Source organism: Solanum stenotomum, chromosome 3 (assembly GCF_019186545.1).
Source record: "Solanum stenotomum isolate F172 chromosome 3, ASM1918654v1, whole genome shotgun sequence".
NCBI classification, from domain to species: Eukaryota; Viridiplantae; Streptophyta; class Magnoliopsida; order Solanales; family Solanaceae; genus Solanum; species Solanum stenotomum.
Window position 1 is genome coordinate 5,122,618 of NC_064284.1, and position 25,712 is coordinate 5,148,329.

Consider the following 25,712-nt stretch of genomic DNA (forward strand, 5'->3'; position numbering starts at 1 on the left):
GCTTCCGCATTAACATCTTGCCACATTTGTGGAAGTGAAAAAAGATTGAGGTCCTTCACAGACATGCATACAACACTAGCAGTATAACTTTTGAGTATATAATCAATGCATCATAGAATCAGAAATAAAACTGATGTCCAGGCAAACAAAAAAAGAAATAAAGAACAACCTGTAATGAAAAAAAGATAAAAAGGAGTCTCTTTTACATATCCGTCATTGTAAATCCCAATCAAAGCAGCACAAGAAATCCGCTTCTTTCAAATGTCATACAAGAACTTCTCGAAAAGTTTCATATGTTCTGCTTGCAGTGAGATGGCAACTGATTGACTGCCATCGTTGATGGGACTTGGCAATATAAAGCTTAAGCCTTCATAAGCAATACCACCAGGTCCCATAAATATTGGCCTACCCCATCCGAAATCAGCATCATGGATAGGCAGCCTAGACCAGCTAGTTATTCCTAAATTCGGGCACTTAAATGTATGTGCACCACGGACGAGAGCCTTCAAGTCAGGCTGCAATTCCAAATAATCAAGAGCTGATCTTAAGTAATCGTTGTCCATTATGGCCAATTGATCATGGATTTTACTGGCTGCATACCAAATAGGCTTTGATTGGAGATCACCAGCAACAGCAACAGGAGTGGCAGTGAATATCACATTACCAAAATAGCCTGGTGGGAGAGAAGGTCGGAGCCTAGCACGCCCATCAGTTGCTATGTACAACTTGGTTTCTTGATCCTGAGTGAGTCCTCGTGCCATACAAGTGGAGCGCCACACATGTCCTGCCAACATCTCATAGGAGCTGTAGTTAACGGTATTTCCATCTTCTTTGGACTTAGCTTTGAGGGTATTGATTTGATCGCGGGTTAGTTTGAAGATGGACACACTCGTTTCAGGAACAGTTTCTGCATTCGGGGCATTTTCTTCTGTTGCCTTGAGAGTGGGAGGTGGCTGGTACTCGACGTGGGGGAACTGAGGCTGAGGTGGATCACGAGCACGGAGGAGGGTACGATCAATGAAAGGTGGGATAGTAAGGTCCAAACCACGAGCCATGTCTGACCATGTGTTGATGAAGTGAAGACCAGAAGCTCCATCTGCTGCATGATGTTGCATGCCCACACCAAGGGAAACTCCCCCACATTTAAAATGTGTTATCTGTTCAACAGATTGATATATCAATTCAAGTGATCATACAAAAATTACAGAAAAAATCCCCAAGTCAAAACAGAAAACAAGGTAAATTGGAGTGCAATCAAGCAAGATAAATTAGTTGTAATAGAGGCATGAAGTATGTTTTGTACCAAGGAAAATATTATTCTATTATCAAGAAATATACAAAAATATATGGTCCCAACATAAATATTACGCCATTTAGCCCAACATAGACTATTATAAAACATTATATCCAGAGAAAAACATTCAACCTTATATATAAAAGATACTTGCACACAAAAATGAGCTCTATCGGACATAACATTATAATATTTTATATTGCGCTACTTGGCATAGATATTTTCTCTCATTTAAGTAGAAGAGAGGGAAGGGGAGTAGAGGCGAACCCAGGAGCACAAGGCACTTCTATATCTTTCATGGGTACACGATTAATTATATCTAATTTATGCAAATTTCCCAAAATAGATATACATATATGCGCATAACTTTTTCTGAAATTAACAAATACACGTGTATCCTCAATTTTGCACGTGGGTCCGCCTCTGAAGGGGAGTGATACTCGGTGTAAAGAAAATGGCAGATGGAAGCAGGGGTAGGTGGGAAGGGGAAAGAGAAACGAATGAAAACGCAAAGCCACACAAATTCATCCTATCTTGATTTCCAAAAGTAATCAATACAGATTGTTTTTGCTTTTCATGTGTTTATCAAAATTAAATTATAGGATCATTAAAGCATATTATAAAATGATCTGAAAACTAACTAATCGTTGGCATAATCCAGTACAAGAATGCACTATATGAAGTTGAGTCAACACATTTTGCTTCTATCGTTTTTTATGAGCGAAGGATAGGAGCATGAACATGTTCTCTCCCTGTCTCAATTAACGTGACATTGACAGAATACACAACTAAAAGAAAAATAGTACATGTTCTAAAAACTTATCGTCTTAATAATGACATGAAATTTTTATGGTCATAAGAAATTACTCTCTTCGTCCAATAATAGTTGTCCTTGTCTACTATACTAAAAATAGTTATCCAACAATATTTGTTCAATTTAGAAAATCAAGAGATAAATTATCTTTTGTGTCTATTTTACCCTTGCTATTAATTACTATTTATCATCTACCATATTTCTCAAGGCATTGAATTTAATAAAATCAAAGGATAAAATAGTAATATTACCTTCTCAAGGCATTGAATTTAATTAAGTCAAAAAATAAAATAATAATATTATCTTATTATTTAGTATTTCTTCAGGAGTGTGTCAAATCAACGGTGAACATCTATTGTTGAACGTAACAAAAAAACAAAAGAGGATAAATATGGACTACTAATATTGTGGAATTTAAAACGTGCACCCTACCAGGAATTGAGGCTAATATCAATCCTGGCATTCAACTTTCAACCACTCATCTTATTTCGAAAATGTATTCTAATTTAATTAAAATGATCAACAATCTCTACACATCCAGATTGGAAAATATTTGAAAACTGGAGTCCTTTATTAATTTAATTTGATCGTCGATACCTATGCTTCCAGATCTGACACTATATATTCTTTTTTGTTTGATTAAATATGAAATTTAAAAAATATAAATACGACTTTTGGTTCCTTAGTTTATTTTAAAAATTATTTAAATNTCCAATAATAGTTGTACTTGTCTACTATACTAAAAATAGTTATCCAACAATATTTGTTCAATTTAGAAAATTAAGAGATAAATTACCTTTTGTGTCTATTTTACCCTTGCTATTAATTACTACTATTTATCATCTCAAGGCAATGAATTTAAAAAAGTTAAAGGATAAAATAGTAATATTACCTTCTCAAGGCATTGAATTTAATTAAGTCAAATAATAAAATAATAATATTATCTTATTATTTAGTATTTCTTCAAGGACATCTATTGTTGAATGTAACAAAAAAACAAAAGAGGATAAATATGGACTACTAATATTGTGGAATTTAAAACGTGCACCCTACCAGGAATTGAGGCTAATATCAATCCTGGCATTCAACTTTCAACCACTCATCTTATTTCGAAAATGTATTCTAATTTAATTAAAATGATCAACAATCTCTACACATCCAGATTGGAGAATATTTGAAAACTGGAGTCCTTTATTAATTTAATTTGATCGTCGATACCTATGCTTCCAGATCTGACACTATATATTCTTTTTTGTTTGATTAAATATGAAATTTAAAAAATATAAATACGACTTTTGGTTCCTTAGTTTATTTTAAAAATTATTTAAATGTTGTAATTTCAAACATATTTATGTTATTGTGATAAAGAAGTGTCATTAAACTAAATTGAAAATATTAAAAATACCTAAACATCTGAAACATTCGAAAAGCTTACTTCTTTCGAGATTTGACCTTTGTACAAAATTTGCGTGTTCCGTATTCACGCCATTCGAAGCTACGGATAGCCCTATTTCTAATACTCTATTCATTTTAATTCATGTACTATCTTTGATCACACAAAAATTAAGAAAAGACATAGTATTTTTTAAAAAAAATTGTTATCTTAAATTATAAATGAATATGAAGTATAATAAAATGTTATTTAAAATTTTGTAATTTTAAACATATCAGCTGAGATGTTGGAACTAAAAGAAAATACTCTTTTAATCCCAATTTAGGTGATATTATTTATTTTTTCAGAGTCAATTTAACTGATATTTAAAACCAATAATTTAAATTTAGATATTAAAAAACTGTGATTAATATTATAAGTAATTATTAATTTCCAACATAGCTTCTTACTATTAGATTTCCTTTTCACACTTACTTTAAAATACTTTATTTGAGTTGCGAATTTATACAAAACAACTTATTTATCTTTCTAATGTAAGGGTTTGGTTAATTTCCACGTTGAGTATATTATTTTTGTTATATCGATAAATACTATGTACTAGTATAATTTTTCTTATGATAGTACAATAAAAATATATTTTTTTAAAAATAATAATTAAAATTCACATATTTGAAATTTCATAAAAGTGATAGCAGCATAAATTGAAAGTAGGACACCATTTAGGCAAAATAGTAACCAAAAACGTACCTGCAACACTAAGAGAGCATAAGATTCGATTCCTTGTGAGTAATCAACTGCCGGAATAAGTCGTCGGAGCTCCAACGTCGGTGCAAAATCGCCAAAATCATCGACCACACCATCAGACTCAGCTTCCACAAAAAGCACACCTTGCCCTTTACAATCAATCTCAATACGGCCATCTTCATCCCTGCACAGCCTCCCACCCATCGGATAAAACGGCACTAGGGCTTTGCTTAGTGCCTCCTTAAGCACTTTTCCGTCGAAAAAATTTGGGGATCCCGTTGGCCTATAGAAATAAACACTGGGCGTGTGGAAATTAGGCACCACCAAATCTACATTAGAGTTCCACAGCCTCAGTTGCGGCGTCTCCGTCGCTGGCTGCACCATCGTTGATTTTTTCACCTCGATCTTCATCGTTGATCAATCAACTCTGTTTTCTGAAATGGAAAACCACAACAATTTCTCTAAAATAGCCGATCGAAATTACAAATTATTCATTTTCAGTTACCCACTATGAATGTGATATACTACCTACTTTAATTGTTAAATAAGTATCTATTAGCATCATAAAATGAAATTTATTCAATAGAAAATTACTTACCTTGTGAAAAGAGAAGGAGCAGGATAATGTTGTTGAGCTTTTTTGCCTTCAAGTTATTGGTTATAATATGGTTGAGAGTGGGTTGAGGAATACTACAAATCAACATAAAATGATCAAAATTAGGTTTGTTATATAGTATTGGGGAGATGCTACTTAGGTATTTCCGGAAAATAAAAAAAAAATATACGTAGTTTAAGAAAATAAAAAAGATTTTTTAATTTTGTGATTCTAAATTTAAATTATATCAAATATATTAAAATGTTCTTTAATTTTACACTCTTAATTGAAATTGAAGTATTATTAAAATAAGAACAAGATTATTTCTTTTGAAACAGATTAAAAAGAAAAAGTTGATCATTTATTTTAAGACGGAGAGAGTATATTTTATGGTTGCAAAGGAGACTTACCTACCGCAGCTGTCCAACGTGACTTATTCCCACTAAGAAGGTCCTACTCACGTCCCAACCAAAAACATTTGCAACAACATTATGACAGGAGTAAACTAAAGTAAGAAAATTTTGAAATTAAATTCAAATTCGCGATAGAAAATTTTATATTTAGGACTACAATTTCAGTTCGAACGTGGGCACTTCTAATTTATAAGGATAAAAAGATATTAGTTATTATTTCATCATAATTTTATTGGTGAAATGTTTTCAGTAATTCAGTTAAGTACGATTCATAGGCAATCGAAATAGTATAGAATGTAAGATTATTTCTTAGGTGTAAAAATGACTTTTTTGTTATTTCAAAACATTGAAACAAATTAAGTTTTTATTTTATCTTAATAGGCAGTAGTTGTGACCTGATAACACATATAATATAAATTATAAGCTATGACTTATTCCATAATTAATATTATAATGTAGTAAATGAATGAATTAAAACGGAATCTGATTAAACGAAAAACTAAGTAAACCAAAATTATTGAAATCTCTAAGTACCAACCAACTATAATTATTAATTAAATAATGGAAGCAAAAGTGGTGGATTAGAGTTGGTGAGATAGTGACCTAAAACTTCGTTTGACGAAAATTCCAGAATTGTCTTTATCTCAACATTTTACTCAACTTCTCTTTTTTTTCCCTCAAAAAGATAATGAACAAAGTTACTAGTGGGTTATCCACAAGTCATCGAATTGATTGAGCAAATAAACTCATAAATGAGTATACATGTTCAAATTAGTATAATTTATTTTTTAATTGTAATTTATAAATTATCATATTAGACGAAATTTTACAAACTGAAAAAATGACAAGTTAGGTAGTGCCGTAGTGGTGAAGAAATTCTTTGTAAGAAAACTATACACTATAGTAACTTATATTATTATGCATACACAATAGTTGATTTTATTGTCAAGAGAATATTGTTTTTTTCTATCCAAAGTATGGAACAAGTCGATGTGGGGCCCTTCAACGAGGGTTGGTGAACTTAACGCTTCTCTATTATCACACAAGTGTACAACTAAAAAATGCATTCCCTTTTTTACACATCTCAATTAATTTTATAAAGGTGTTACCTTTTGAATATTCAGATTGAAATATTAAAAACAAAATCTACTTAGCATTTTTTTTATTTTTACTGAATTATAAATACAGATTAATAAATTCGTAGATTTTTTATTAAAAAAATAATCTTAATCATAATTACTAAAACTAATATTCACCAAGTGCTCACTGCTCATTTTTCTGCTTTATTTTCCACATGCTTTTCTTAATCCTTTATGAAATATTATTCAAGGATAAGTCAATCCCTCTAATCTCCATGAATATTTCAACTTTTCTCACTACTTTAAGAAGAAGAAAAAAACAGAAGGACATGAAAGTTTATTATGCTAATTCAACGCTTTTTTTTACTTTAAAAACAAAAGCAATAATCTGTAGAGAGAAATGATTAATTTACTTAATTCTGTACTCATAAATCCACGCGTTGAATTTTATTTATTTTGCATCATAGTCATGAAATCACGTGAATGGACAGCATTTTCGATGGTAATATTATCTTTATATTTCTCTTTAATTTGTTTAATGGACAACTTTTTCGATGGTAATATGCAAATTCACATTAATTTATTTGAAGAGAAGTGCTCCGTTGCCTGCCTCCTATCATGATTTTTTATGCGTTAGGATGATTTGCATAGTACATATATAATTTAGACATTTTTTTTTGTAAAAAATAAAAGAAATTGAGTAATAAATATAATATTCTGATCTTTGAAAAGCGATAGTCATAGTTGTTTGCATAATTTTAACATCTTTTTTCCACATGATTTAGGTTGTTGTCATGATAACATGATAGATAATGGATATATAGTGGTTGGTTGATTTTAAGTTTTAGCAAAGTGCTCCACTATATGTATAGCAAATTAAAAAATGAAATATTGTGTGACGATAAAAAGATTTCAAAATTGTCACGTATATATGGACATATATGCCTCTTTCTCATTTGATCAAGTAAGCAACGAGGACATATGGTTGAGTTTCTTTTTAGGGTATTGTTTAAAAGACACGGTGTAATGTGAATTGAAAAATAAAGAAAAATAAGATGGAAGAAACATAAAGTGTATTTTTTCTTTAATAGATATAAAGATGAGATGTTTTGTGCTTTTAATAAGAAATATTAGTTCTTTTTGCAATTAAAAAAATTAAGAAGGTTTTTCCATGTGGGTTCTCCCTCGATTTCTACATTGAGTTTTACATTTTTTGTATATATTTTTCTACAAATAAAAATCGAGTCTTCATTCGCTGAAGGTTAAAGTATTATTACTTTTTTAATATGTATATTCATTTTATCCGAAGAAGATTAGATCTCTTAAGGACACACGATAATTTCTTATTGTTGTCTTTTTAGTTAATTTCGATTTTCTGATTTATTATTTTGAACGCAGACTAATAACAACACATATTTTAAAGGCTTATGTCAAATATGTATAAATTCGAAGTGATAGAGGGATTTAACAGGTACAAGGCTGATTTGAAATATTTAAGCGGTGAATTATATGAATAACTTTAAAGGACCATTGATGACTTAAATCTATAGTTGCATTGTGCACACACGTGTGCGCCCTACCGTCTCAAATAGTAAGCGATTATATAATTTTCTATAAGGGAATTTTCACATATAGCCTCTCAAAAATAAACTTACATATACTCCATAGCTATAGTTTGCTAATTACGATTCATAGTTACATATTAGAGAGAGGAGAGAGTCGAGCGAGTTTGGGAGAGGTAGGAGAGAGGAGAGCAATAGAGGTATAGAGTACAGAGAGGCGAATTGTTTGTGTATATTTGTCGAATTGTATATGTATATCTGCCAAATAATTGTATATATGTAACTGGTATACATATGCATTTATATATCTGGTGAGCGAGATTGGGAGAGGGAGGAGAGAGGCGAGTGAGAGAGGGCAGAGACTGGATAGTGGTGAACTGTATATGTACATCTGTCAGATTATTGTATATATGTAACTGGTATACATAAGTATTTGTATATCTGGAGAGCGAAATTGAGAGAGGGAGAAGAGAGACGAGCGAGAGAGGGAAAAGAGTGGAGAGAGGCTAATTGTATTTATATATCTGTCATATAATTGTATATATGTGTGTGTAATTTGTATTTGTATATGTATATGTATAAGCGACATAATTACAACTAAAATTAAGCTGCGAGCCGTAATTAATTCAATCTATAGCTATATTAGCTAATTAATTAACTGGTATGTGTTCGTAATTTTCCCTTTTCAAACTCCACTAAATTCAAATTTTAAATTTATTTAGTGTTAGAAGTTGTTTGATTTGTAGACACGTTATACAGGCGACGAATCGTATATTATACTCATAAAAAAGAATGTTATATGAATTATAATGTAAAGATGGAGATGGTAATTATATAAATGTTATTTTTCACTAATAAGATTTTGTCAAAAAATTATCTTAATCCTTAAACTATGAGAGGTTTTTTTTAAAAAAAGTATCATGTATTTATATTTATTATATATTCTTATTTCATATAAATAATATATAAATTTTTGGATGTCTCATGTGGACCTTGTTTAGTTATGTTAAAAAACAGCCCAACAACATATTAATTACTGATGATTTCACCAACCAAATCGGTTCTGATGTAATGTTAGAGCTATTGATACATCCTAATTCAATAGTTTTATCTTGATTTTCAAATTTAATAATTATAGTTAAATTTCAAACTCCACATAAAATACAAATATATTCATATCTGAAATTTTTTATTGACCTTTTTAAAAAATAAATAAATTATGCATTGACTTTTCTTTTTTTTTAATTTTTTTTTAATATTCCAATGCACCAAGCTAGTTGCAAGTAGGTAAACACCTACCACGGGTGAGCTTCTATTTCACATTTTATTTATTGGAAGCCCTTTTCCTTTCCCCCATGTAACATATGTATTATTGTTTGTCATGGATTTTGTTTTTATTATGATAAAATATTACTCCTTATAGAGAGCATACATAATTTTAGATTACAACACATGTAAAATTAGTTCCAACAAAAACTTGAATGTCACTATAAAATATTATTATAAAAAAATGGCTGTTATCATGATCGACTCAATAAGAATTGAGGTCTAAAGTTAAATTTCATAAATATCTTAATTTTTTTTATTTGACATTATATAATATACTCAATGTAATCTTAGTAAATGGTATCTGAATAAGGTAGGATGTACACATATATCTTTTGAAATAAGAATATAAACAAAGCAAAATTTTCAGAAATATAATACAAAGTTAGAATAATAAAACTTGACTCAAAAATTTGATATAATAATATGGAAATTGTGTTGTGTTGAACTTAATAAATTGATATTATGACATTAAAATATTATCCGGTGCTTCAATGTAGTGATACCTTGTTGTTATGCTTGAAATTTTGGAGAATGACACTAAAAAATAAATTTTGACCTTTTATAAACGGATAATTAGAGATTTTGCAGAAAGCATTAAATTTTCTACAAAATTTTAAATAATACTCTCTCCGTCCCTATTTAGTTGTCCACTTTAGAAATGACACACATATTAAGGCAACAATGATTAGCATAGTAAAGTTACAAGTTTGCCCATATTAATTATGATTCCAAAATAAATTTATTCAAGATAACTAATCAATGTTTGAGGAAGTTCAAATTTTCAAGAAGTTTAAATGAGGGTATAATAGGAATTTTTTTTTGTCATTTCTTGATTTGTCAAAATGGACAAGTAAATAGGGACATCTAAAAGAGGAAATATGGACAAGTAAATAGAGACGGGGGAGTAGTAATAAGTAATATATCCATCTATTGCCAAACCTTGTAATTTTTTTGAAATTTTTTCTTTGTACCTTGAATTTGCCAATCAACAGACAACATGCTCAACCAATGGAATTCCCACACATATTTTAATAATTTGACCTAAATATTCCTTTAGCACTATTGGTGAGTCAAAAATGTGTTTAATTGGTTCAATTATTGACTTGCATTCAAAGTATTGGATCATAATTCATTATGTTAAAAGTGGTTGGCTGTTTGTTTGAAACTCACCCTTAAATGATCCAACAATTGTAGATAAAATCTGTCTCCTCTGTTGACTTCTAATTAAAAGATTTTTGAATTATATTATTTGATCCGTATTGATCGAAATGGCAATGTAGTAGATCGAGAGTCGGGTGGATCTAAACCTTGGTAGCGCAGGACAAATTTGGATTTGTGCGGATGTGGAGCGGGGTGGGATGTGTTGCTTTTCTAAAATAACTTTTTTTTTGCGGGCAACTCTCTCTTGCTGACTTAAATTTATGTTTAATTACATCATGAATTGTTATTTTAGATGCTAACTTCGTCAGAGTATTTCTCATATGATAAACAAAACTTTGAGGATTGAGTTTATTTTATATTATCATTAACTGAAAAGTTAATATAAATTGTAAAACAATTGTTGTGAAGAAAGTAGAAAAAATAATTCTGTTGGGAAGGATTTAGATACACGTAAATCATATTTAACAATTTTCTTAGTAAAAAGTGGAAAATTATATCGACCGAATTTATGTGCTGGAGGGCTGAGCGGGGCAGGTTGAAGTTTTAGCATATGCGGTTTTGCCCCGTACTTGTCCCACACCATTATCATCCATGCATATTGATCAAACACATCTACTAAGAAAATTTTAATTGAAAGTATTTTGTACTAAGCTGACTTTATTGATGATGTTTTGAAACTTTATATTTATCTATTACTATTTTATTTAGTTATTTTATAATTAAAAAATAATGAGAAAAAAGTAATAAATATCTATTGATCTATTAAAATAGAAAAATAAATTAAATATCTATTTTTATATAGGAGTCAAGTAATTTTTTTTTTTAAAAAAGGAGTATTTATTTGTTTGTTTATAGATCTAGAGAATCTTTTTAACCCCCAAAAAAGGAGAAAATTTTAGAAATGAAAAACATAAAAGGCATAAGAAGGCTTTGTAGTTATAGTTTCGATAATTGTGCTTCATAGCTATAGTTATGTTTGCTATGGAGGTTGCGGTTTGTATATTTGTGTCAATTTGTATATTTCGCTTGTGAATATACAAAAGGATAAGTATACAAATTATGTATTTATACATTTAGGAATTTTTTAGTACTCCATTTGTACATTTTGCTCGCCAATATACAAATAGGGTAATTTATTATGATTTTTTTGTAAATAGTAAATAAATAGCTAGGGTAAACATATACAAAATTCTAAATTTATACAATCAGGAAACAAATAATATAAATTCTGAATTTATACAAATCAGGCGAATAACAAGATTCGGGAAAACTATAACAGCTTGTTATAATTTTCTTAAAGATAAACTACATAATTAGACATATATAACTACTATATATACATATTTTACCTATAGTTTAAAAATATTACTGATAATACCACTTTTTAATAAATATATCATATATTTTTAAAAAATAAATCAAATACACAAATTTCTTAAATATGGAATTGAATAATTATCTTAAAATTTAAATCCTTAATTAAAGGTGCTTTAACAATTCAACCTCCTTCAGTCTCCTCCCCCAACAATATCTCTCCCCCTACCCCCACCCCCTTACTGGATTTCACCCTCAATTCGAAAAAGAACTCCGAAAATAGCAAAACTTTGCTTTTTCATATAACCGCATTATGAATGTAATGTTGTGCACTATATGCTTGCTTAGAGTGTGATTATAGCTTTGGTATAACATTTTAGAAGGCAAAGAGGCAGCCACCCTTCTAAACAAGAATTCTTTATACTTCTTATTTGTTCTCTACTTTTTAGGCATTTCTTCTTCTCTGCAATTCTTTCAATTACTTGTTTCAGTTCAATTTACATTAAATACTTCCTCCTTACTTCGACGAGTCGTCGGATGCCGATGAAGCCATGTGCAGGTTTTTACATTATTTGTTTTTGTCGTTTCTCAACTATTCTAATGGTTGACTGTTCACAAAATCAGATGATTCTTGTTAAAGGTTAATTCAAATTAATAAATCGTGTATCTCACTTTTAAAAATTGATAGATGCATGTATCTCGCCGTTAATGATTAAAGTCAATGAAGAAAATGAAGAGGTTAATCCAAATTAATAAATCATGTATATCGGCTTGAATACATGTATCTCGTCATTAATGATTCAAGATGATGAAGAAGAGATGAAGAGGTTAATCCAAATTAATAAATCGTGTATCTCGGCTTGGATATATATATCTCGTCATTAATGATTCAAGTTGATAAAGAAGATGAAGATGTTAATTCAAATTAATAAATCGTGTATCTCAACTTTAAAAACTGTTGGATACATGTATCTCGCTATTAATGATTCAAGCCGAAGAAGAGTACAATAACAAAATTAATTAGGTTTATGATTTCGTTATTTTAGGAATATTTGTTAGAGATGATACCCAAGATCCTGTAAATTTGTTGAGTTGTTAATTAGTCAGCAATTAATCCTTTAATTAAGGAAATAAGTTACAACCCCTTTAATTCAAGTTAATTAATCGTGTATCTCAGCTTTTAAAACGGTTGGATACATGTATCTCGCCATCAATGATACATGTATCTCGAGATCAAAATATGATATAAAAAGTAATATTACAAACTGTCGGGAATTCTAGTAATTGGACTATAAAGTAGTGAGATTTATGTAAGATGCCCTTCTCTTAAACTGTAGATATAATATCTAATATAGGTTAAATGTTTGTTATTCTGCATAATTTCCCCGAAAGAATGATCTAGAAAATCCTCTCCACCAATTATTGGATCCTTTACATGGGCCTACAATACACTTGTTAATGAGCAGCCCAAACTTTGAAGTCTTTTTAGTTTGTGGGCTTCGAAACGGCTGATTCCCTTCATCCTTTTTTATCCATCGTTATATTTTGGGGGCATGTAGATATAAGTCCTATATAATATTAGTATCTATTTAACTCAAAAAGCCAATTTCTACAAAAATAAAAATAAAATTATCATGGTATAGTATTTTCTCATTAATTTTTAATTTCTAAAAAGTAATTTTACACCGTGATAAAAAAAGTTTATAAATTGTAAAAGAAAAAGGAAAAAAAGAGGAGGCCATTTATGAAATAGGTATCCCAAACAAACCATGTAAAGTGGAAACGAGACCTACTTTTTGGGAGTGTTTGGTAGGGGGAAAAACATATTTTTCTGTTCCAATTATCTCATTTTTGGAAAATATTTTTCTCAAAAGCAAGTTTTTTAAAAATGAAGAAAACAACTTTCTTGATAAACAAACAAATAAAAAAATTTATGAATGGCGCTCATTAATGATTGTACCCTCTCCATTCGTCAATATCTTTGAACAATATTTTTTGCTTGATAATCAAATATCATACAATAAATATTAGTATCTTTTGTGCAAAACATTTCAAATATTCTTATCAATGATAATAGTTATAAGAATAGTACTAAATAGAATGTATACGGAATGATAAGATTATGTTGGAACTATTTCATATCCATGTTTTGGTTTGAATCGTATTAATAGTTGTTCTGTCTTTACTCATACTTATCCATGTAGTAATAACTCGTGTATTGTTAATATCATGACTTGTGTATCAATTATACACCCAATAATACTAAATAAGATGTATAACTAATATTGTGACCTGACTGGTTGTAGTGGCGTGGATACAACGTAACTTTCATAGATTAAATTTTCATCCAAGTGTTTGAAGACAAATATCTTTAAATTGGATGATAAATATATGGATGCTCTTGTCTTCTTTAAAAACTTTCTTCGTCAACGTTTTGTTTTGTGAAACTGAAATGTATTGTCTTAATTGTTAGATAGCATGATTTTTCTGAATTCGAAATACAACTTTGACCAAATTTGTCTCAAACTATAGCAAAAATAATAATAATACATGCATTATAGCTAGTATATGGTCGACCTCTTCAAAATATTAGGATCATATATAATATGTACGCAATGTGAAAAGTATATTATTCGCTCAATCTTAAATTATGTAGCGCAATTTCATTAAGACAACATAATTTAAGGAAGAATAAAAACTCTTGAAATATATTGTTTTGAATTAATGTTTAAGAAAATATATCATACTACAGTATCGTGGAAGAAAAAAAAATCATGAAATGTTTTACCTTTTGAAAATCATCCTCTAGATAAAATATTTGTTAGAGTAGTGGTAATAACAGGCTTACTATTTGTGTTATGAACCAGCCTCAGCTCAACGTCAATAACTATATAGATTTCACACAACTAGTTATTGGGCCGAAAAGAAGTAACAAAATTGGAAGGCTTTCACCAAGGTTGATTTGAGACCCAGACTCAAATTAACAACTAGATAAAAGGACGACGAATGAAAAAAAATGATTTATGCAAATTGTTATGAAGAGTCTGTTCCCTCTCTGGCTTCTCATCTCTTTCTAGTTCCTATTATCCTTTAGTTCAGTTGTTTAACTATTGTTACTTCCCAGAATTGCCATTGTGTAATTGGAAGTTCCTTATGAGTTTATGCTGAGAATTAGGTTCATTACACGTTGCGTCATAATTTATATGACACCTTTTGAATTTCAAGATTCAAACAGATCTATCTTTGATTGTAAAAAATTTCATATATATTTTTAATATTTTGAATTGTCAATTATTGTGACTTATAGTTCTTTTTACGTAATTTACAAATATATAAATTTTGTTTCAAAAAAGTTAAAGATTTAATGCACAAATTGTTGGGAAAGGCAAGGCACTAACAAGAATGCCCGACAGGATAACAACGGAATAATACCCAAGTTTAACTTTCCATTTCAATTTGACCCAAGAGAAGACAAACCAAATCAAGCAATACGATGAATGGACAACAATTATATCAACCGAACAAAAATAACAAGATAAGAATAATCCAATCACACAAGACACAACGATTTACGTAGAAAACCCTTCGATGTGAAGAGTAAAAAAACACAGGATCAAAAGCTCCACTATAAACACCAAGAGTTACAAAATTGGCCACAAAACAAGCGCCAAACAACGAGCAACAACAAAACAAGATTGCACCAAAACTAGAGAATTAAAGGAGAGATTTCACCCAAAAACGAGTTACTGTTCACGCTCCAAAATCAGAAGCTACAGACCTCCAAATCCGATCTCCACCGTTGAATTGCAAGAACCAGATACTAAGAACTCCTAGTTCAAATTTGACGACGATCCAACGGTTAAAGAAGCAGAAAACTCTGTCTGAAGAAGACTGCCTGAGAAGAAAATTTTCAGAAGCAAAAACGGGATTTTTCTCTCAATCTCTAAAACGAATCTCTTTTGATTCTTCTCTCTTGTGTTTCTGAAAATAAGACCAAATAAACCTTATATATGCCACATAATATTTAGGTAATGGGCTAAAGTAGGCTGATCCTAATAAGACTTTTATTTATCTACATACGAAGGGAAAAAAAAGATCCTAAACCCACCATAAATTTCTGATCAAACTTAAACTGTTTAGTTTTCAAGAAAATAAAAAATACCACATCAATTCGAACGCAGAGATTATAAGGTACGAAGATATTATCTCAATATTACAGAAGGCATGTAAAGGTTCGTATCAAACCATCGTCTATCAATAGCAAGTTGCAACAAGTGATATCATTTATTAAAGATCAATGAGCTTACGTGTAGAATCCACTTGTTTGGAGGAAGATATTATTAACAATTTAAGGTAACAAAAACATTTTATGCAATACTAAATTAACAAATTAAATAGATATTTATTAATATCACTATCTCTATAAAACACAAAAACTTGTCATTTCTTGAATGATGCGGACCTTCTTTTTTCCCAATAAATTATTAGGAGTAATGCTCAAATTATTTTCCATCAATTGCTGAATTTAGCGTATCGAATAAATAAGGTGAATAATAACAATAATAATAATAATTCCAAAAAATAAATATCAGCTACCTTCAGCGCCAAAATTAAAATAAAAAATATCAATGTCCATTACTGACAGCGAGGGTATATATTATTTAAACAAAATATTTATTCGCCACCAACTCCTTTATTAAATTTTATTTTATTGGATTTTTTTTTTTAATCTACTAATTTAGCATGTGGTGCCTAAGGTATCAATCAAAGTTCACTTTCACGTTATTGGTGCAAGATGCTCACTGCCAAAAACAGAAAAAAAGAAAAAAAAAAAGGGAAGGCTAATATTGGTTGAAAAACAATAAAATTAGTGGAATTTATAACAAATTCATTTATTAATTCACCTATGATATAATTATTTCTCTAAAAAGTGTAAGTTCATTTTTAGTATTAAAATTAAAACTATAGTTTTCCTATAATTTTATTATTCATTTTCATTTTTTATGAAATAAAATTTAAGTATGTTATTTCAAATTAAGTGAAATTTTCTTGATCGATTTCTAAAATTCTTTTTTCACCAATTTTTGTTTTAAAACCTCTTGAAATCCCCTCCCCCCTCCTACGCCCACCCACCTACCTACTCTATTCCATCATAAAGATCAATAGCGATGTTCTTGTCGTCTACGTTGCTTATTCTTTCACGTGACTCGAACAGTTAACATAATTAATGATAAAAATATAAACAAATTTGAATTTGAAGTAAAAAGTTACTTGTTCTACTAATAATATATAAAGGGTTATTGTGTTTCCTAAATAACCAAAATGGACATATTGCTATGCTTTGAATACTTATCCAATTATATAATAACTTGTCAACAGTCGTTTATCCATCAAATTAGATTTATTATTTTTTAGTATATCGTTATCATTAATTTTTTAATTTTGATGAAATACTCACTCCCTGCTTTCTGAACATTTTCTTACTTTTGTATTTTCTCAAAAACAATAAAATAAATATTGATAATAATTACATCTGTTTCCTTTTCTTATTTAGGGTAGAAAAAAAAGATCAAATTGCGTAATTCTAACTATTCATCTTTCCTTAAATCTTCCTAATTGTTTTTTTTTAACCAATGTAAATTATCATTAACAAACGAAAAACAAATACACCTAAAGAACACTCAATCTCCTAATCACCCTTTAAATCTCTGCAATAACTTCCTAATTGTTACTATTAAAAAAAAAATCTTCTCTTTTTCACCCTATTCTATTTCTATATATATACGGAGTAATAACTAATAATTTTCTCACTTATCCTAAAACGTGACTTGTAATCCCCTTCTCCATTAGGAAAAAGTTTTGTACTGAAAAGCCCGTTTCCTGTTAGTAACCAAGTAATTTCGTAATAGTTTCGTTGTAAACTTCAAACTCTACACCGCGGAAAAAAGTGTTAATAATCCAAAATGAAAGCGTTACGATTCTGTTTTTGCATACGACATCCAGTGGATATACATTATTATTATTATTATCTAAAACAAATGTGGCTATTCACCGACGCTTACTACTTTTCACACTTCCCAAAGTGTACAAACTGGAATTACGTAGTCAGCCACATGTAATGACTCACCAACACCTCATCTGCTCTCTCTCTCCCAATATTTTTTATCTCCTTTTGTACTACTATACATTTTTATTATTTTTAGGAAATGTTATAGTTTAGTTAATTGACAAATTTGGTCTCTACTTCCAATTGTACTACTTAGAACATTTTTTATTACTTCTTCTTCGTCCTCTTATTTTTTATTTATTCAGTAATATTAGCTTAGCACATCTTTAAAAAAAAGATCATAAATACCTGATTTTTTATTTTTTGTTATAATATACTTATAAAATCATCTTTTACCTCTAATGAAATACCCCATATCCCTAATTACCTATACACTTTTAAATTGACACACATATTAAGAAAACAATTATTGACATAGTGAATGTACTATTTTACCCCTATTAATTATGAAGTAGTTGCATTAAAAACTTATGATTTTCAAGAAGTTCTACATCTTTCAAAGTAATTAATTGAGGGTATAATAGATATAAAAAAAGTTGTCGTTTCTTGATTTGTCAAAATGGACAAGTAATTAGAAACAACTAAAAAAGAAAAAGTTAATAAGTAATTAGGAACTAGTGAGTAATTTACAACTAACAAATATCTAAGAATTATTTTAATCTTCCTTTTTTTAATTTTAAAAGGTGTGATAAATTTATAATAAACAAATAAAGCCGGACAAACAAAATACTATATTACTCTTTTATATAATTCAATCAACGCAGTTTACTAAGACGAAATTTACTGAATAAATGTGTTTTTTTTTATCTTATAGATGATGGATCCTTTTTAAATATCAGTCAACTCTACATAAATGCGGATCTCGAGAAAGTAACTCAGAAGTAAAAATGTAATTACTAAATATTTTAGATGAGCAAAACAATTAACATTAAATAATATAATTGGAATGAGATAAATACACAAAAAATTAGGATATTGTATACCAATTAAATCGGTTATTTGATTAATTAGGATGACTGGATAAGAGATTGAGTTATCAAATCTAAAAAAACAATTGAGTCAAAACACGATTTAAACGCAAGGGGTCAAAAACGGAAGAAGCTAAGATTCCAAATAGAGACCAAATACTATTACATTTTGGATAAGATCAAAAACATTGGGCCTTAATGGGCCTCACTTTCTTTTCTCTGTCTTCATGTTTTTTACACCACTCAAATTTAACTAAAACCGCTCTACGATAGACACGTCTCCTCGAAAAAAGAGATTGACACGTCACCCTCATTATCCACACCATTATTATCACCTCAAAAAAAGGAAAAAAATAATTAATTACCATACCTTCTTTTTTTTTGTGCTTATATATATACTGAAAACTCCTATTCCATTCCATTATATTTCATTTTTTTCACCATTAAAACAATCTCATTCTAGTTTTGGTTTTGAATTTGTGAGTAATTTAATCAGTTTCGATTTTCATTCAAATTTGTCTTCAATGGCTGCTGCCATGGGAATGATGGGAAGTATTGGGGGTTGTGGAGCAGCTTCTGCATCTCTGTTTCGATTGAGGAACTCAGCGAAGAAGAAGACCAGAAACGATAAAAATGGATTTAGGGTTTCATGTGTTTATTCATCTTCTGCTGTTGCCGATCCGTATAAGACCTTGAAGATTCAACCTGGTGCATCTGAATCTGAAGTTAGAAAGGCCTTTAGACAGCTTGCTCTTAAGGTACGCACGCCATTATTAACTGCTTTAAATTAAATCTGGGAAATTTGAATTTATTTTCATAAAAAAGACCGTTTTGGTATTTTTATATGCCTTTAATTGAATTTTAAGTTATTAATTAATATGATGTATTTTATTGGATTACAGTATCACCCAGACGTATGCAGAGGAAACAATTGTGGTGTTCAATTTCACCAAATCAATGAAGCTTACGATGTAAGTTTTTGTGCATATTTGCTTTGCTTAGATCTTATGTCGATTAATTTATTTTTGTATTTGTAAATAACAAGATAATTAAATATGTTATTATCAGATTTAATTAGTATAGAAGCTGATTTTTTTCTTTATAATTAATATAATATAAATCATAGTGGTAGACCCTTTATGTTTTATGGAATATGACTTTTTGCATAAACCTACGGCTTCTATACCCACTGCCCACAGACAAAGGCTTTACTTGATGGTTTTTCTGACCAATAAAATCAACTTGTAAAAATGGTCATTTTTAAATAGAAAAATGATATGATCCATCCGACTTTGACTTTGACTTGTTTGAGATTGAGACGTAGTTTATATTTTGTTATATAAAATCTTTTGGCTGATGTGATTATGTGTGTTGCAGGTTGTGATGAGTAATTTGAGAGGTGAAACAAGAGCAGAGTTAGAGATGATTGAGGAATATGATGATAGTAATGATGAATCAATGAGAGGAATGTATGAACCAGATTGGGATCTATGGGAAGAGTGGATGGGATGGGAAGGTGCTGGCATTCGTGATTATACTTCTCATGTTAATCCTTACCTATGAATGGGGATTATATTATTAGTCGAAAACCCAAGAATTTAAGACCCATCCATCTTCTTTAAATCAAAGATGGTTTGAGGTTTTATGTACATAATTCAATAGGAAGTTCTTTTTGTACATATTTGGATTCCCTCCTTATTTGCTCTTTTTACCAATTGTATTCCATCTCTCGTTGATAAATAAAACATCATATTTCTTATAATAAAACTTGCACAAATTGGCAACTATGATGTTGGCTAATGAATCGGAATTTTATCTTTAATAATTTTAATGTCAACTCCTTTTACATAAAACAGTAATTTGTGCATGCTTGCCTACCTATGTAAAAAGAATTATTCCTGATTTTAGCATATTATTGATCTGTATTATTTATCGCAAGAAAACATGAAAACATGTATTTACTTATTACTTGAGAGAGAGGATCTTTCGGAAACAGTTTCTTTACCTCCACGAGGTAGAGGGAGATGGATTTCACTGGGTATACGTCAAGACCAAATGAAGCAAAATTCATATCATCACTCATATATAGTTAAATAATCTACGATTCTACCTGTGTTTAATCAGAAGTATAGAACGTGACAAGAAAGGAAACGTTCTACATATATGAGCATGAAGATAAAATTGAATGAACTTCACCATGTTCAACCCAACATGCTTGGAAGATAACAAACACAAAACTATGTTTCCTTTCGTGATTGGTTTTGTACGCAATATATAGTTCATATTACACAAGTTTGTCCAAAAAGAGGCATTTATATAAAGTCCTTTGGGAACAGCATGAACCTAACTCGAAGGCTGAAGGAACTGGCATCGGAAACCTGGTTGAAGTAACTCTTTTCATTATTTAGTTGAGGATGAACCAGCAGAGAGCCTCGCACTCCGTGCCTTATCAGCTTTCTCCAGGTAATCTTGGTGAGATTGTTGCTTGGAGCCTTCCAAAGAAACAGGAAAGAAAAAAAAAAGATTCATTAGCTTTCCACCCTTCCTGATATCTCCACATATGAAGTGGAGTTGATGGAACACAAATGTATTTTATGACAATAATGCGGATAGAAAAGTTAAGAGGAGTACAACAAATGGACACAATACATCGTGTATAGCTCGTAAGGTGGTTGATCTTCCTTTCTCAACAGAACAAGTATTACAAAGAAAAGCAAAAGGATGAAAGAGGAAAGGGTAATAAAGCTTCGAAAAGGGTCATACAGCAACTGAGTAACAAAAGAACTCTTATTAGTATTTACAGTCAACACGTTAGGCATTGTTCACCAATTCAATATTTCTTTATATTTGAATACTCGAATCCAGCAAAAACAATCACAATACCACTCCAAGTAGTGATAAGGACACCTCCATAAGATGTACAATATTGCATAAAAGTTGGTTCCAAAAGCTAAATTGACCATTTGGAATCGAATTAAGATGTACTCCATACAAATAGATGAAGAAAATAATGACCTTACATAGTCATAGGCATACGTGATTGGATAACCATTTTGGACAACTTTACGCTTATAGCAACTGTTAGGATTCATATATAGCTTGTACATGACACATCCAATATCTTTTATATCTTTTTAGTTATCAATTTTTTTTAATTTTTGTCATTTAGTTATCAATTTATGTACAATTATAAGCTAGGTGCTTTCAAGTTTCAATAGATTTGACCTAAACAAATCCCATAACAATAAAAGCCATCGGCGGACAAAATCGGATATCAGCACACTCTTATCGCCTACAGAATCTTAAAATCACCAAGTGAGGCACAACATTACAACTACGAAAGTCTACAAAATTATTAGCTGGAATGAGGTTCATGCAGCTATACCAACAATCTTTTTCATGAGATGGAGTTTTTTTTTTTTTTTTNACGGTGTGGGGATTGAACCTGCGACCTAAGCCACAAATCCTCCACCTTGTGCCACTTGAGCTAGGCCTTAATTCTTTTAGTTATCAACTTATGTACAATTATAAGCTAGGTGCTTTCAAGTTTCAATAGATTGACCTAAACAAATCGCATAACAATAAAAGCCATAGAAAGACAACATCGGATATCCTATTGCCTACAGAATCTAAAAATCACTAAGTGAGGCACACCATTACAACTACGAAAGTTTACAAAATTATTTAGCTGGAATGAGGGTCGTGCAGCTATACCAACAATCTTTTTCATGAGATGAAGTTTTTAGAACCACAAAGGAGTATAATGTTATGTGCATGGGCGTATGGCATCCGTTTCTCATGAATTCTCTTACTATATACATATCAACTCTGCCAGTTGCACTCAATTATGTAAAATGGAGTAGGTTCCTTACATTTCAGCCTTTTAGCGTGAATAACAGTCGAACCTTATCAAGTGGAGAAGGATAGAGGGGTGGGTGCATTAACTGCTGATTTTCAAACAGTGCGCCACTAGCCCTAAGGGTTTCTCGGTTATAAAAAAAAGTTATGTGTTGCCTTTATATTAGTGTAAAGATATAATACTTGAGCCTAACTCAACCCCCAAAGCTAGAGCTAGTTCATGAATGGAGGGTTGCTCAAACCCATATAAGCTGACCAACCCATCCATTCCCCAACTAATGTGGAACTCTAATCCACTCTAACAATTTGCATTTACACATATTTGTTTCTCTTGACATAGACATATTGACAGATTCTATCCATAAGGAAATCAAAGATCAACCCCAAAGACTCCTCCCTAACCCACCACCATAAAGAGAAAAAATCTTATGTTTTATCTTCTTATGGAGCACACTTGAAGTAACATCTGTTTGAAGTGAAGCAGCAAAATACGCAACAGCCGACAGCTCAAACCAACACTTGTTTGCTCGTTCTAACACAACTTTTGGCTCGTGGAAGCATCAAACAATACCATCATTGTTTGCCTTATAGCAACAAACAAGCAAGATATATGGTAATTATCACCAATTTTATTTCGTTTACCAGTAAAGCAAAGAGACCAGCATTATGAGAAACAATAAGTAATACACAATGAGGCAAAATCTACAGCAGAGGAGAAAATGGTTCACATTGTCACTAATATCAGAGATTACCTAAATACTGATAATCTCTCTATCTTTAGAGACATTTTTGTATTTTAAACTACACTAGGGTAAGTATTTGAACTTTTTTGATGCTTGGTATGGGAGATTTTCTCTTTTTTTGCTTTTCATGTTTTAGTAGTCTCAGATCAGAAACAGGGTTAGAATAGAAGGGAATCAGATTTAAGGGAAGTAATTTTGATGGCACAAAATTTAATTCCTACAGAGTTTGATATCAATTGTTTTATTTCTTGATGAATACGGCATTACGCCCAGACAAAACTTGATCTTTTTGGTGACTGATTTCAGAGGTGAGAGACCAGTGTAAGTAGGCTTATTTTCTAATCGAATGAGGTGAAAAATGGCAATGCCTCCATGAAAATACGTGATCTTTGATTATATGGATTCTGGGGAACTAAGGGTGTGATCTAGTGGTCAATGAAGTAGGCATAGAACCAATTATGCCTCAGGTTCAAATCCCTACTAGCCGATTTATTTCCATCTATTCAAGCCTTGACACACAGAAATACTTGTGCTATTAGTTGGTAGGAGGTAGCAGGTAATTGTGGAATTAGTCTAGGCACGCGCAAGCTGGCCCAAACAGCAAGGTTATAAAAGAATATGGATCTGAGGCAACCATGGTAAGTTCAATCTCTTACATCAGTAGCAGGGTAACAAATAGAAGGGACTCAGACACAAATGGAAGCAATCTGGGAAGGAGAAAAATTGCACAACTTGTAATTGAATAGCGGGACCATTAGATATGAAGGATTCATACATTTAGTCCAATCAGTTTGAGATCGAGAGAGTAATTGAATTCAATAACAGTTAATTGCAATAAAAGGGGAATTAGAATGACGAACCTCGGGTCATGAAGTACCAGGGAACACCGAAGAGGACGCCTATGACGGCGATGCCACCGAAGACGTGCTTCTTCTCACCGCTATATAATACATGCTCCAATTTGGCCCTAAACCCTCCTCCTGCTCCATTCATCTTCTTCGCTTCACTTGCCATATTCTTCTCCATTTGTTTCCCTTTCTACCTAAAACCCTTAAACCCTATCGATTTTGTATTACCAGTATTTTCCAACAAAAATAAAGAAAGAGGCTATTCATTTTGAGTCTGAGCAGCTCGGTGGGCTTGTCCTGCACCCCCTTACTCACGGCACGTGTTGACTTGCTCGTGGTGCAAACAACGCTTCATTTTATTTTTCATTCCCTTTATTATTATATTGTCCAGCGGAGTAATTATATAGTCATTTATGTTTGAAAAATTATCTAATAATATCATTTATATTTGTTTTAGAATTATAATATCACCAAATTTTATATATTTTTCTTAAAATATATTTGACAAGAAAAAAATATTATTCTCTCTCCTATGAGATGCCATGTCACATTATTCATTTTTTTATTTTAAAAATAATTTTTTTAATATAACTCATATGTTATTCAGTAAAGAAATAAAAAATAATTCTTGATTATTTATTATTTTTAGTTTTTTACTTTCATATTAAGAGATAGACATTTTTTTTTTACCCTCCCTAGGAGCTCTCACCCTTTTTGCTCCCTTGGTGACTTGAGAACTCGCAACCTTCGGGTTGGAAGTGAGGGGTTGCTTACCATCCGAGCAACTCCCTCTTGTCAACATTTTTTATTCTATTATTACATTTAACATTAATTATTTTTCTAAAATCATTTCTCAATTCATTCATTCGTTAATTTCTTAAAGAATATGCAAAGTGCACACTTTTAATGAATGCCATATAATATTATTCTTTTTTTAATAATCTTTTTTTATTTTTTTTTATTTTTTATATTGGGAAATTTAGTTTCTAGTCCTTCTGTCCATCTTTACATCTTTACTTGTTCATTATTAATTTGACATATCTCTTAAGGAATAATAAAGATAATTTTACTATATGAATCTTTGAAAATAATAAATTTTATATTTAAAAAATGCATTGGAAAATGACTATAATTAATAATAACAGTGAATTGGGAATTAAGTAATAAATTATCACTTGATTTTCTAAAATAAATAAGTAACAAATGAATAATTATTTATAATGTATGAATAAATAAAAATAGACAGAGGGAATAGTTGCTAGAAAAAAATCCATAAAAATAGTTAGTTGATATAATACTTTTGATTTTTTATGAGTACGTGAAAATTATCTTCTAACATCACTTTTTTTTAATTCACTTTTACTTGTTTTTAATGTTCACCTTGCACATTCTATAAGAACTTCATAATAACCAAAAATAAATATGAGTTTATTTAAAAATGTTCACTTTGCGTTATGTAATTATTATGTTTACCGAGTCTATCATATGGTTAATTTAAAAAGTTTTTTTTAATTATTAGTAAAAAGGGAA

General features: G+C 30.4%; 3 protein-coding genes across 5 annotated transcripts; 1 reads left to right on the forward strand and 2 right to left on the reverse strand.

Annotated features, from left to right (window-relative positions):
- Positions 1-89: 89 nt before the first annotated feature.
- On the reverse strand, positions 90-20,983 carry LOC125858249 (shikimate O-hydroxycinnamoyltransferase). 3 transcript variants are annotated; one of them, XM_049537967.1, is made up of 3 exons: positions 20,972-20,983; positions 4,249-4,672; positions 90-1,157 (listed from the first exon to the last, which is right to left on the reverse strand). In XM_049537967.1, the coding sequence occupies exons 2-3, from the start codon at positions 4,654-4,656 to the stop codon at positions 258-260; spliced, it is 1,308 nt and encodes a 435-aa protein (XP_049393924.1). In that variant the 5' UTR covers positions 4,657-4,672; positions 20,972-20,983; the 3' UTR covers positions 90-257. The 3 variants fall into 3 exon arrangements, with proteins under 3 accessions (XP_049393924.1, XP_049393922.1, XP_049393923.1); XM_049537965.1 differs by lacking the exon at positions 20,972-20,983 and adding an exon at positions 4,844-4,962 and having other exon boundaries at positions 4,249-4,679; XM_049537966.1 differs by lacking the exon at positions 20,972-20,983 and adding an exon at positions 4,844-4,933.
- On the forward strand, positions 19,159-20,501 carry LOC125858255 (chaperone protein dnaJ 8, chloroplastic). The gene is made up of 3 exons (XM_049537972.1): positions 19,159-19,491; positions 19,636-19,704; positions 20,111-20,501. The coding sequence occupies exons 1-3, from the start codon at positions 19,258-19,260 to the stop codon at positions 20,294-20,296; spliced, it is 489 nt and encodes a 162-aa protein (XP_049393929.1). The 5' UTR covers positions 19,159-19,257; the 3' UTR covers positions 20,297-20,501.
- Positions 20,977-24,477, reverse strand: LOC125858257 (uncharacterized). The gene is made up of 2 exons (XM_049537974.1): positions 24,195-24,477; positions 20,977-21,225 (listed from the first exon to the last, which is right to left on the reverse strand). The coding sequence occupies exons 1-2, from the start codon at positions 24,358-24,360 to the stop codon at positions 21,134-21,136; spliced, it is 258 nt and encodes an 85-aa protein (XP_049393931.1). The 5' UTR covers positions 24,361-24,477; the 3' UTR covers positions 20,977-21,133.
- Between the last annotated feature and the right edge of the window lie 1,235 nt (positions 24,478-25,712).